Consider the following 12918-nt stretch of genomic DNA (forward strand, 5'->3'; position numbering starts at 1 on the left):
AAACTGTAACCTTGATTTCAAACCCTCCCCATGGCTTGAAACCCTGAAAATAATCCTAACCCTGTCTTTGTTGGAACCCCTCATTTGACATCCTAATTTGAATCTCTCACCTGGTCTTGAAACCCTACTTTGAAACCCTAAACCTGTCTTGCAACCCTCACTTGAAACCTAATTTTGAAACCTGAACACTAACTGTTAACCATAACCTGACTTGAAACCCGAACTCCCAAACTCAAACATTGTGTGTGGACATGCACGCGTTCTTTTAATGGAGTCCCGCGCGAGTTCACGTTGAGTTCACACTTGTTTGAAGCCGTAAAAAGCGAAGGAGCGCTCGTGTCTCAGCGTGACGCCGTTACCTCATCGCGCCGCTGGTTGCGCTTTTCATTCAAGGGGGCCAGCGGCGCGGCGCAGCGGTACGGCGCAGCGCAGCGGCAGGTCGCTCGGTTGCACGGAAGAGGTCACAACGTGGTCTGCTTCCAATTTGGTGCCAGAGCGCGGCGAGCATTCAAGCTAAGCTGCGGCTAATAAGCGCATGAAACCAAAGAAAGGCTCCCATTGCTCAATAAACCCGCCTCGAGTTTTACGGCCCGCTGCTGGGACCCTGCTAGTAGGGCCGAGTATATATTTTTTCATTTATTATACATGTTTTTTCATTTTTATATGATTTTATTTTATTCAGAACGCTTTTTCATTCATCATTTTTTTTTTTCATTTAGTCATTTTTTCCGTTAAAAGTATGTTTTTTTATTTTACAGTATAGAGGAAATTTTTTCATTTATTATATTTTTTTTGTTTTGATATGATTTTTTGTTTATTATGAATGCTTTTTCATTCATCATTTGTTTTGGGGGGGGGGGTTCCACTAAAAGTATGTTGGCTTTTTTTTTTTTTTTTTTTTTTTTATACTTGTTATACAGCACAGTATGTATTTTCTATCTCCGGAATGCAATGTCGTGGAGCAACAGGGCAGACATCGTTGGAAAGGCGTCGTCGAGACAAATCTGCGGATGCCCGTATGTCCCCGGTCGGACATAGGGTTCAAGAGATACAGCCGCGCAAAGACCAGAAAAATAAACAAACCAAAAAGCACACTGTAAAAAAATCTGCAAAACAGCGAGGCCGCGAAAGATTAACCTGCGATAAACGAGGGAACACTTTATGAAAAATCAGAGTTTTTGTCATTTTTTGTGGGCGGAGTGTAGCGGCGAAGCTTGATGACTCGGCATGAAACACCAAACCTGAACAAGTCCACTCCACGCGGATGGTCAGTGCTTGACCAGATTCCTCCACCCAGTGGAACTCCAAGAAAGCTGAAAGGGAATGTTAAAACATGGCAAGGATGCGGAATGCTGACACAGCACACTGATGCATGAAATTATAAGCTAGCAGAGGTTGGCTCGGGCCAGCGCACTCGCTCGGGTGGCTTGGGAATAGAATGCTTGCACTGCACTGGCCCAATTGTGGAGCACTAATTAAGGTTTTTCCCCTTCAAGGAAAATTATATTGTCTGTGACTCGTCCACGGATGCACGCATACTTTTCTACACTCAATCTACGAAAATGTCAAATTTTTTCTCTGGCGGACTACATTTGTTCTACGGTCAACCGCTTTGGCGATGCAAGGCATCTGTTGCCCCGGCAACCACCGGAACGCTTGGGCAGCTGGGCAGCACCACACCCGGTACACATGCGCCAGTCAAAAGAAGCGGCGCAAGCGTTTTGGTGGAAATATTGACGCAGAGGATTGGAGCTTTCGAAATTCCTCGATTAATCGACAATTTATCGATTAATCTAATTAATCGACGACTATTTATATAATAATTGAGCAATCGTTTGGAGCCAGTTTTGTATTTAAAATTGTCCAAATCCTCTGATTTCTGCATATCAACAGTAATTGTTCATGGATTTCTATAGTCCATCATGAAAGAAGATTATCTTCTATGTTTAATCAAAACAAGACATTTGCATCATCTTTTTTTTAATCACTATACGAATACGAAGTACGAAATAAACACCAATCACTCGTTAGTAAACAGCAATCGGGGCGAGAAAAAAAAAAAGCTTTTGTAATACACTTTAATGCAAAAATTAACATGAATCCAATTAATTGATTAATCGGTTGAATAATAAAGACAGATTAATCAATTCTAAAAATATTTAGTAGTGACAGCACTACAGAGGATTCCTAAGCATTATCGTTTCAATCACCAGGACAAATTGATTTCACTGCTTATTTAGCAAAGTCAACTATTGAATCGTGTCAATCAAAGGAATCATAATTGGTATAAAAAAAAAATGTATCGGGTTACGTTGTTCAGGTAGTTTTTGACTGCAGCTCTGAAGGCCATTAGCACCTGGAAATATTTGGGTCAATAGTTTCTGTCAAAATTTTTGGAAAATGTGTTCCCTGAAATCAATTTCAGTTACCACCATGACATTTGGTAGATATGTCTAACACTTGAAAAGACACAGGAAGTCCACCAATTGTGTTTGAAGTGTCCGTTTTACAATATCTTGGTCATTCCCAGTAGTCCCACAAAATCAAGCTATGAGGAAAGGCAAGGCAAGGCAAGTTTATTTGTATAGCACATTTCATACACAAGGCAACTCAATGTGCTTTACACGAGGAAAGACAACACATAAGCATCAAGAAACAGTAGTTAACTTCAGAGGAAGAAAAATAAATGGAAATAGGTTACAAAATTTACTAAAAAGAACATACAATAACAATCTTAAAACATTATTCAACAAACTTTAAAAGATTTAACATAAGGAAGTTTAAAATAATTAAAAAAAAAACACTTAATTAAAGCTGTTTAAAAGTCCCTAATCAAAGGTATGAGAAAAAAGCAAAGTTTTTAACCTGGATTTAAAAGCATTTACACTCGGGGCTGACTTCACTTCTGTTGGCAGCCTATTCCATCTGTGTGCAGCATAATAGCTAAATGCAGCTTCACCATGTTTGTTTCGAACTCTGGGTTCCACTAGTTGGCCCAAGTCTGTCGATCTCAGAGCCCTGCTGGGTTTGTACTCAATCAGCATTTCTTGGATATATTCAGGACCCAAACCATTTAGTGATTTATAGACGAGTAGCAGAACTTTAAAATGGATTCTACAGCTGACTGGGAGCCAATGTAAATCCTTAAGTACTGGAGTAATATGTTCTGATCTTTTTGTTTTGGTCAGAACTCGAGCTGCAGCGTTCTGAATGAGCTGCAATTGTCTCATGTTCTTTTGAGAGAGTCCAGTCAGAAGACCGTTACAGTAATCTAGTTGCTGGAGATAAAAGCATGGATAAGCTTCTCTTGGTCTGCTTGAAGCATGCAGTCCTTCAGTCTGGATATGTTTTTCAGCTGGTAAAAGGCTGTTTTAGTGATGAATTTAATATGATTGCAGAAGGTCAGGTCTGAGTCTATTAGTACCCCAAGATTTCGAACTTGGTCTTTAGTTTCTAAAGACAGTGACTCAAGCTGTTTTTTAACAGCAATCCTCTTTTCTTTATTGCCGAAAACAATGAGCTCCGTTTTGAGGCTTTTAAAAATACCACAACTCTTTGGAAAATGAAATATGGTTGGGATGTGCAGCGTGAGTAGACCCACAATAAAGTCTCGTGCTCAAAAAGACCAAACGTCTGCCATTTTGGCTTGAACCGATCATTTCCAAGTATCCTCCAAAGGCTGCTACCAAATGTAAACCTCGCATACTAGACGGATTGACAATAGTAAATGACAAACGCGGTTTACTTTTCATCATGTCGTGCGAACCTTGAAACGCAAAACTCATACGCTCCTCTCCACACGTGGAATATTTTTGCCTCCCCGGCAAATATTTATCAATCCGGGGGGGAGCACACAAAGTGGGCCGCAAGTTCCCATTAATGCCGCGGCACAACGCCGGGGGTCCCACGGGATCCGGGATCGCTTGCAACGTTAATGCGAGAGGACAGCGCTGCTGCGAATGTTTTCACAGCGCGGAATGAAGGCAGCCACGCAGGTGCACTGCAGCCATGCGCTGTTTGTCTGCGGCCAACTTTTCACGCAGAGCAAGTGAGCTGCCTTCCTTCCTTTTTTTTTTTTTTCCCAGCCCCCCCACCCCTTACCCTAACAACCATAAGTGGCAAAAGTACTCGTATGCTGAAGTAGAAGACTTTGGTAGAAGTAGAAATATCGATTTAACCCATAGGTAAGGTTAAGTCCCGTTTATTCACAAAAAGAGAGGACAAGCAGGCCAACATCCAATTTTCGCTGTCAGTTACATACGCTAACAAAGGTTTATACAGGCTCAAATTGGGGCAGAGGTGGTACCAAACTGATCATTGGCACGGGCATGTACGCTGCTAACCTTGCTCTCGCAAGATGAATTCTCGCGGTATTTGTGAGTCCACAAACCCCGGAGAATACATCTTTGTGCTTTTCCCCCCTTCGGCAAGAACGGAGACGAAATTTTCACCCATGGCTGTAGTTGGTTAAAACAAACGCATCGATTGACGCATCGTCCAATCAGCTCGAATTATTGTACAGAATGTCCCACCTTTCCCGATCAAATTACTGTGGAGAGGTACCAGTGGATATTGCGGAGAACTCACTTAAGTGAAGCGCATATGGCTATTGCCAGGTTACCACCCAAAGTACTCGTTCGCTAAAGTAGAAGAGTTTGATAAAAGTAGAAATATTGATTCAACCCGTAGGTAAAGTCAAATCACGTTTATTCACGAAAAGAGAGGACAAGCAGGCCAACATCCAGTTTTCAGTGTCAGTTACATACGGTAGCAGATTTTTTTTCCCCGCCCATTTTGGGAAAAAATAACTTTTTTTTTTTCCTTTTTTTTTTTAATGCAAACACTCGACGGACCACAACAATTGACTTTACCGTGGCGCGCCCCCGCCCATTAAATGCGACGAGTATCCCCGTTCGGACAATTACCGGTCAAGATGAGCTAAAATGCATTCACAGTAATGGCAAGTTGTCAAATCTTTCTTGTGATTTCTCTGTCAGGTATTTTCAGGATGCCAATATTTCTCTTCGAAGTAAGCAAAGGAGGCTTTAAATTTTTCAGTGACGGGTATCTTCACTCCCTCACCATGCAATTTTGCCCAAAAACAAAAGGAAATGCGCATCGCTGTCTGCTGCTGCAGAAGTCAGGAAAAGAGAGTCGCCTTACTCACTTCGACCGATTGTCGGCAAAACCGCAGTTTTTTTGGACATTGTTCACATCAAGGAGGGTTCTGTTAGCATTTATAGTAAATCGTAAGTCAACAGACGCGTGGACGGTTAGCTACCCGGAGCTTTCATTAGCCTTTGGCTAAAAACAACACGGGAGAACCATACCTTAGCGCAGATGTAGTAGTTTCTGGTCATTTTGGAGGGATTCAACTGGTCATGTGTGCAAACTTTGTTCTATGGCATTTATAGTAAATAGTAAGTCAACAAATGTGTAGATGGTTAGCTACCTAGAGCTATCATTAGCCTTTGGCTAAAAACAACAATGGAGAACCTTACCTTAGTGCAGATGAAGTAGTTTCTGGTCATTTTAGAGAGACTCAACTGGACGTGTGTGTGGTCTTCCACAAAGTTTGATCCAGGGCAGACATTTTTCGTAGTTGTTTGAGGGTTTAGGGAAGGGAATAAACCGGACAGTGTCACACAAGCTGTGACTACCACAGGACACCGGTTAGTCAGTTGGGGTAACGGCTATCACTTTTACACAAGCCGTAACTACAGCGTTTAACCATTTTTATTGATTTTTTTCCCCTTTGGCTTTGGATCACCACACAATGCAACACCGGGAGCTGGATTGCTTTGTTTGTCCTTACCAAAACGCACATGCTGATGCAGACATGAGGTCTTGTGTCTTGATTGATTTACTAGGTCATGTGGGCGTGTTTTACGGTAAGGTCAATTGACTATTTGAGTCGAGTTTTGATGTCAGAGCTTTTAGTAAGTGGCACGAAGTTAGCCAGAGGTGGCATCTGGTGGTACTCAAGTTTCCCATGTCAATTTGGCATGGATTCTTCAAGCTTTTTCTTGTGGTTCCACTCATGGTAGACATTAGAGATAGACCGATAATCGGTCGGGCCGATAATCGGGGCCGATATTTGACATACTGGTACATATCGGTATCGGCCTGTTTTATTAATCTGACGGCCGATATAAGCGATCCATTTAAAACTCCGTCTTTTCGCTTCGAATGCATCCCAGAGCGTCTCTGTCTGTTATGGAGTCCAACTCCAGCAACGTAACGCCCATAGCATAGCAGCATTTGATTGGTTAGCCGTGCAAGAGCCAGAACCAATCAGTAGTGTATGCCGTGTATCACAGTAGCCGGTCACACACGCACCCACGGACACAACGCGAGACACATGCTTCGAAGGTAAGTTAAAAGAGAAGAGACTCCGCCGATCGTTTCACCATGATAAGCTAAACACATTGAATTATGTTGTGTATTAAATGCACTCTATGAATGGAGCTGCATTGCCTTGCATTGAATCCCCGCTAGCTAACAGTGGTGTGTTCAGCTTAGCATGTAGGCTAACACCCAGTAGCTAATTCACTACTTGAACTACTCGGGGAGGGAATCACACACATTTTCACTTAATTAAGTAAATAATGTTTGTTAGAAAGGTTCCAAATATTAACAGTTGTCATTATTATATTGTCTAGTTCCATGTTAAGAGTAGAGTAATGTCATTATATTTACCTCTCGTGACGCACACATTGCATTCTGGGTCACGTCCACTACTTGTTGCATAGCGGTTATTATGCAGTTAGATGCCACAGTGACACTAAATAGCGTTTAGTTACTTTATATTGTGTTTATTTGTCGCACTGGTTTGCCATTGTGTGCCTTAAGCTTCGACGTCGATTTGATTGACAGCTCGTTGTGCACCTCGTTAAAGTCCGCTCCTAACAAATTAAGTGTCTCAAACACCGTTTAACTACACGAACGTGTTGTCTTCCGTATGTTAGGCATTAGTAGAGAAGTGCACTAAAGTATAGTGTGCTTATTTGCTCGTTTTGTCTCTCTTTTCACGTCATGCCTGCCGTCAGTTGGGACATTATGCTCTCAATGGGCGCCGCCATTATGTGACATCTACGGCCATAGTCGGCTGCAATTAATGTTCAGTGATGTAATTTCGTTACGTGCATCATACTTTGAATAATGAGCTCATGTTTGGTGTGTTGTATAACTTTCTCGTGTGTTAGTAACTATTCATGTGGACAGCTAAGATAGTGCTTGTTAATGTGAATTAGCAATGTTGCAGCCCAGTTATTATTTAGACAAGTACATCTGTGCCATTAAGTGATACAATACAGTACAGTAGTGAGAGAATAGTGTGCCCATATACACACACGTGTCTATAAGTGTAAAACACATTAAACAGCAGAAACTGGCAGCGGTCCACCGCAACAATGTCTGTTTAACCGAGTTATTCTTACTATTATTATAACCAAGTTATTTTACTCTACCTTTTTCTGCGTTGATTGGGGCATCCCTAAGTGGCAGTAAACTACATGATGAAGTGTCTTTTGACAGTTCTCTTGTAGAGAGGAGTAGCATGATATTGCTGTTCTCGATTTAAGATCCTCAGCTTATCAAAACTGTCTATATGGTAACAATAACAATAATCATAATAAGGTCTACAAGAACTGTATGGTGTTCAGGGATGAATAGTTTTTCTCATGGAATTTTTATTTTTATTTTTGCTGTAGTAATAAGTAATGCCACAGCTGATGCACATTTTGAATGACAGGGTTCCTCCTATTACTTCAAAAAATGGCCCCCACATTTAACTCCCCCCGCCACCAACGTCTTATTGCAGATAGAAGGATGTAAAATGAAAAGTGCAGTGTGAGAATCCATTGTAAAGAACGGTTAGGGTTTGCACTATTCAAAAATTTGGTGCCAACATTTTAACTTTTACTGCAAATGAATAACGGCTTCAAATATCGGTTATCTGCCTCCTTGACTACCGATAATCGGAATCGGTATCGGCCCTGAAAAAAGCATATCGGTCTATCTCTAGACATGCCTACTTAGTTTGATGTTTCTTTATGAAACTGGTGCTGAATTTTTCCAAAGATTCAAAAGAAATAGCCCAAAGGACGCAGAAATTGCCACTTCAAACCAAAATGGCTGCCTTCCTGTATCTTTTCAATGATGGTTTCTTTACACTTTTTTTGTGGGTCTTCTTATGATCGATATATCCAAATATCATGGTCCTCAGTGAAACACCGACAAAACAGGAGGTGTTTTTTGAAGACCTGGAACAGATTCATAGCATTTCAATTCATTTCAAAGGGAGGAATTGATTTGGGATACAGTATATGAAAAAACTGTTTTGAGCTATGAGTACCGGTATTTGTACTTAGTTACTTCCCACCACTCCCGACAACCAAGAGATGCGAGGAATCTCATAGAGGTCGCTTTGCTTTGTTTTGCTTTGCTTGCTTGGCAGAACTTTCATTGCGAGACCAAAATACTCGGCGTTGCGATTGTTTGCTCAGAAGGAAACGTTTTTAAGCACGGCGCAACCACGTGGGCGTGACCCGCCGCTTGCTCACTGGCTGGCTAGTGGGCAGTGAGTGCATAAACAGATGGTCAGAAAACACCAAAGACACAACACTGATGATAGACACATACTAAGTCATTAGAGGGAACACTTGAGTTCAACAAAATGGCTTACGTTTACAAATGCAAAAAAGATTCACAATTTATTTGGACCTTGTGAGCGGTTTGATGTTTGAGTTCATCTTGATCTTGAAGGAGCAACAAATGAAGTTGTAGAGTGCTACATTAGCTTCTCATGCTAGCCACTTAAAACAGAATTCTCAGCCGGTGTGCGGAGCATCTTTTTGGACTCGGATTGTGTGTTCTTTTTGACTGATTTTGTGCATTTTGACTCCCCATGTTCAGTCATACTTCTATTTTTGTACCTGTTAGCTTGAAAACAAACAAACAAACAGCTTGACGCACTAGCCACTTACAACATATGTGGACCAACTTTTTGTAAACTTAAGAATGTCAATTTCGATGTTGGTACTTATTTGGAGTCCATCTTATCAGTGAAGTTCGTCAAAGAAGGAGCAACAAGTCAAGCTGTACAGTGCTGGCTTCTCAGGCTAGCTGGTATGCGGAGAAGCTTTTTAGACTTGAATTGTGGGTTCTTTTCGAATGATTTTGTGCATTCAAGCTCCTTATTTAGTCATACTTTGAGTTGTGACCTCTTATTTTCGTACCTGTTAGCTTGAAAAAAACTCTGGCATGGAGTAGCTTTTTGTTGAGTTAGCTTGACGCACTGGCTGCTTACAACGTATGTGGACCAACTTTTTGTAAACTGAATAACGTCAATTTCGACATTGGTGGTTATTTGGAGTCCATCTTGTCAGTGATGTTCGTCAACGAAGAAGCAGCAAGTCAAGTTGTACAGTGCTATGTTAGCTTCTCAGGCTCGCCACTTACAATAGGATTCGCAGCTGGTGTGTGGAGAAACTTTTTAGACTTGAATTGTGGGTTCTTTTCGACTGATTTTGTGCATTCAATCTTCTTATTTAGTCATACTTTGAGCTGTGACCTCTTATTTGCGTACCTGTTAGCTTAAAAAAAAATAAAAAAATAAAAAAAATAAAATAAAATAAAAATAAATTTAAAAAAAACTGTTGGTATGGAGTAGCTTTTTGCTGAGTTAGCTTGACGGACGAGACGCTTACAATGGGACTCATATGTGCATCAACTTCTTTAAACTTTATAATGTCAATTTTGATGTTGGTGATGATTTGGACTCCATTTTTGTCAGTGATGTTCATCAAAAAAGGAGCGGCGAGTCGGAGACTGCTACCTTTAGCTTCTCATGCTAACGAGTTGGCGTCGGCTTGACAGCGGTGAACGATCCAGCATTGCACCGCGCCGGTGTGGCTCTCGCTCTGTGTTCTTAGTGGCAGCGGGAGGAGGAGAAGGAGGGTCAGGATTGCGAGTGCGTGTGGTTTGGAGGGGTTTAGTGCAGCGAGTGGGCAACAGCTCCAGCATATCCAGCAGCATCTGCTCCCTCTTAGCGCCAACCACACTGCCTGTTATTGTTCCCCACAGAGGGGGGCGTGTGAGGGGGTGTTGTCGTAAGGGGGGGCAACATGGAAGTGATGGAAAGAGGACAGAACACAAGGTGAAGAAGAAGGAATGATGACTAAGCGTTTCCCACAATTCATTGACTTCAGGGTCAATAATGTTGATCAACTCAATTTCAAAACATTTGAGAAATGTCCTAATTTTCTCCACAATCAATTTGATGGTTGATACCAGCTTGGACTAATACACGTCTTATTTCAAGGTATGAGGGGTACTCATGAAGGCTGCTTGATACCAGCCACGATACTTAAAAAAGATGTCGCAGTAGTTGGGGCTACACGGCAGCGGTTTGACTCGGTGAATCATCATCATCGTCAGAGGAAGAGCCGCTGTTTAAAAGTACCTGTCATTGTGTTGATTTCAGTTTTGACACACAATTTTGGGATAGTGGTATCTAACATCCCTAATTCCAAATCCTGGTAAGGATTTGAAGACAGGATTAGGCTTTGAACTTGAACTTATAGTTTTAAGCCTGGAGTAAGATTTGAAATGGGGCATCAAAACAGAGGTAGGGTTTAAATAAGGATTTTTATATCTGGGTGTCAAGCCAAGGATGGAGTTTTAAAGTTGGATTCAAACAAATGTGAACATTAGGGCTTCAAGACTGGGTTATAGGTTCCATTTTGGGATTCAAGCTAGATTTAGGGATTTAAACCACACTTTCAAATGAGGGTTTCAGGTTTGAAATTAGCCTGAGTTGGAGGTTCAAAGTAGGGTTTTAAGATAGGTTTTTGGGATTTCAACCACGGTAAGGGTTTTAAGACATGGTTAGGGTTTGAAAGTAGGATTCCAAGTGAGATGATTGAGTTTTACAGTTTCAAACCAGGTTAAAACTTTAAGACAGGTTTTGGGTTTGAGATTAAGGGTGCAAGCAAAGATTAGGGTATCAAGAGATACTTGCGGAACAGTGAGAACCACGTAACTACTTCAGATTTTGTCTTCTAGCGGACAAAAAGCAGCAGCAGCGACCTCATCCAAAATCAACAGCGGTCTGGCTAGCGGCTAACTGCTAAATGTGTGTGCGTGTATGTGTGCGCGCGCGCGTGTCGTCTGGCTGAACTCTGAGCCGTCGACTGGCATTCGACCTCGGTGGGATTTTTAGCAGGTTAGCGAGATGTTGGCGTCGGGCCGCTCTGCGTTCCCGTGCGGAATGTGTCGGACGTTTTTTGGCTCGTCCTCGCAAAAAAAAAAAAAAAAAATGTTTCGAAGTTTTGGAGCGTTTCAACCTGACTGGATTTTTTAGCTGACACGTGCGAGGTCGGCAGTTCACGCAGCCTGCCATTGGCCGACTGACATGGGCATGAACTTGAGACGTACACACGCAAAAACTATGTTAACTAGAGTTTGGGCTTTGAGGTCAGATTTCAGTACAAGATTAAGGTTTAAAAAAAAAAAGGTTTCAGGTTTAAAATTAAAGTTTCAAATAAAGATTAAGGAAGGATTGTAGTGTTGGGTTTCAAACATGTTTTCAAATTGGCTTTTAAAACTGGATTAGAATGTCAAAGTCTAGGTAAGGATAGGTTCCAAAGTCAATGGTACAAACCTGTGTTCTTGCCTGTGTTTGGGTTTTAAAGCAAATTAGGGTCCCATGCCTGGAGTAGGGTTTCAGTTTGGAATCTGAAGAGACTGGGTTGAGGTTTCAAAATGGTTTAATCTTTAAGTAAGGTTAAAAAGTGGGGTTAGTATTGCAAAGTAGAATTTCAAACCAGTGTTAAGAGAATTCAAGTCAAGGCTGATGAGTGTTTAAAATCCAGTTTTAGGGCTTCAAATTAGGGAGTAAAGTTCGGGTTCAGGTTTAGAATTAGGGTTGGAGTTTCAAGCCAAAGTTGTTGCAGTTTTAAATTCAGATTTCAAAGCCAGATTAGGTTTTCAAGTGAGTGAGTGTGTTTGTTTTACTTGTGCTTGTAGTTACTACAACTGGACCAATCAGATGTCAGCTTCCACTTGCAGCTCCAATTACGACGCCGTTTACGAGCAGCCAGACTTTCTTCTCTTCAGGAGGAAGATGGACGGCAACATCCTCAACGTGGACCCACAGGTGGATGTCATGCCACGCACGCACACATGCACATACACACAGACAAATTCTAACTTCCTTAGCATCAACTAAGGTTGTTTTTTGGGCCCACCAATTTGGGTCATTTGTCCAAAACGACCCACAAAGTTGGCTCACATTGACTCAAGTAGTGGGTTGGTTCCATGTTGGGTTATTTTTGACCCCCAACCTGTTTTTGGAGTGTTTTAAACGTTAGTCTTTCATATTAGGAATGTATTTATTTATTTTTATAGCACGGTTTCAGTTTCAAAGTAGGGTTTGAAGCCAATTTGAAGGTTTCATGTTAGGGTTTCAAGCGAAAATAGGGTTAGGTTTTAAAATTTTGGTTTTGAGTCTAAAATTAAGGTTTAAATTAAGGGATTGGGTTTTAAAGTAGAGTTTTAATGACAGTTTTAGCATTTGAAGTTAGTGCTTTAAACTAGCTTCGAGGTTGTTGCCATGGTTAGGTTTGAAACGAGGATGTTCTTGATGAGGGTTTAGGGCCTGGGAAAGGGCTTCGAATTAGGGCTTTAAACTAAGGTTAGGATTTTGAAGTGTGGTTTTAAGACAGGGTTAGAGTTTCAAGGCATGCATGCATTATTTCAATGACTCCAAATATAGTGGCAGTGATAAGAAATGCATTTAAATCATTTTCATGACATATAACGTTTTTTTAATTATATCAATAATTATTTAAACTAGACTAAGTGCAATTTCTGGAGAAATTGTGTGGGAATGCTGAAAGCACATTGAACGATAAA

At 41.2% G+C, this 12918-nt stretch overlaps 1 protein-coding gene across 1 annotated transcript in view; it reads left to right on the top strand.

Annotated features, from left to right (window-relative positions):
• The window catches only part of cfap299 (cilia and flagella associated protein 299), a 69364-nt gene that overhangs the window by 54471 nt on the left and 1975 nt on the right, over nt 1–12918 (top strand). The window contains exon 5 of the mRNA XM_077522619.1: nt 12031–12160. Within this exon, the coding sequence (XP_077378745.1) occupies nt 12031–12160 (130 nt within the window). The remainder of the gene's footprint in view (nt 1–12030; nt 12161–12918) is intronic.

This window comes from Festucalex cinctus, chromosome 5, assembly GCF_051991245.1.
Source record: "Festucalex cinctus isolate MCC-2025b chromosome 5, RoL_Fcin_1.0, whole genome shotgun sequence".
NCBI classification, from domain to species: Eukaryota; Metazoa; Chordata; class Actinopteri; order Syngnathiformes; family Syngnathidae; genus Festucalex; species Festucalex cinctus.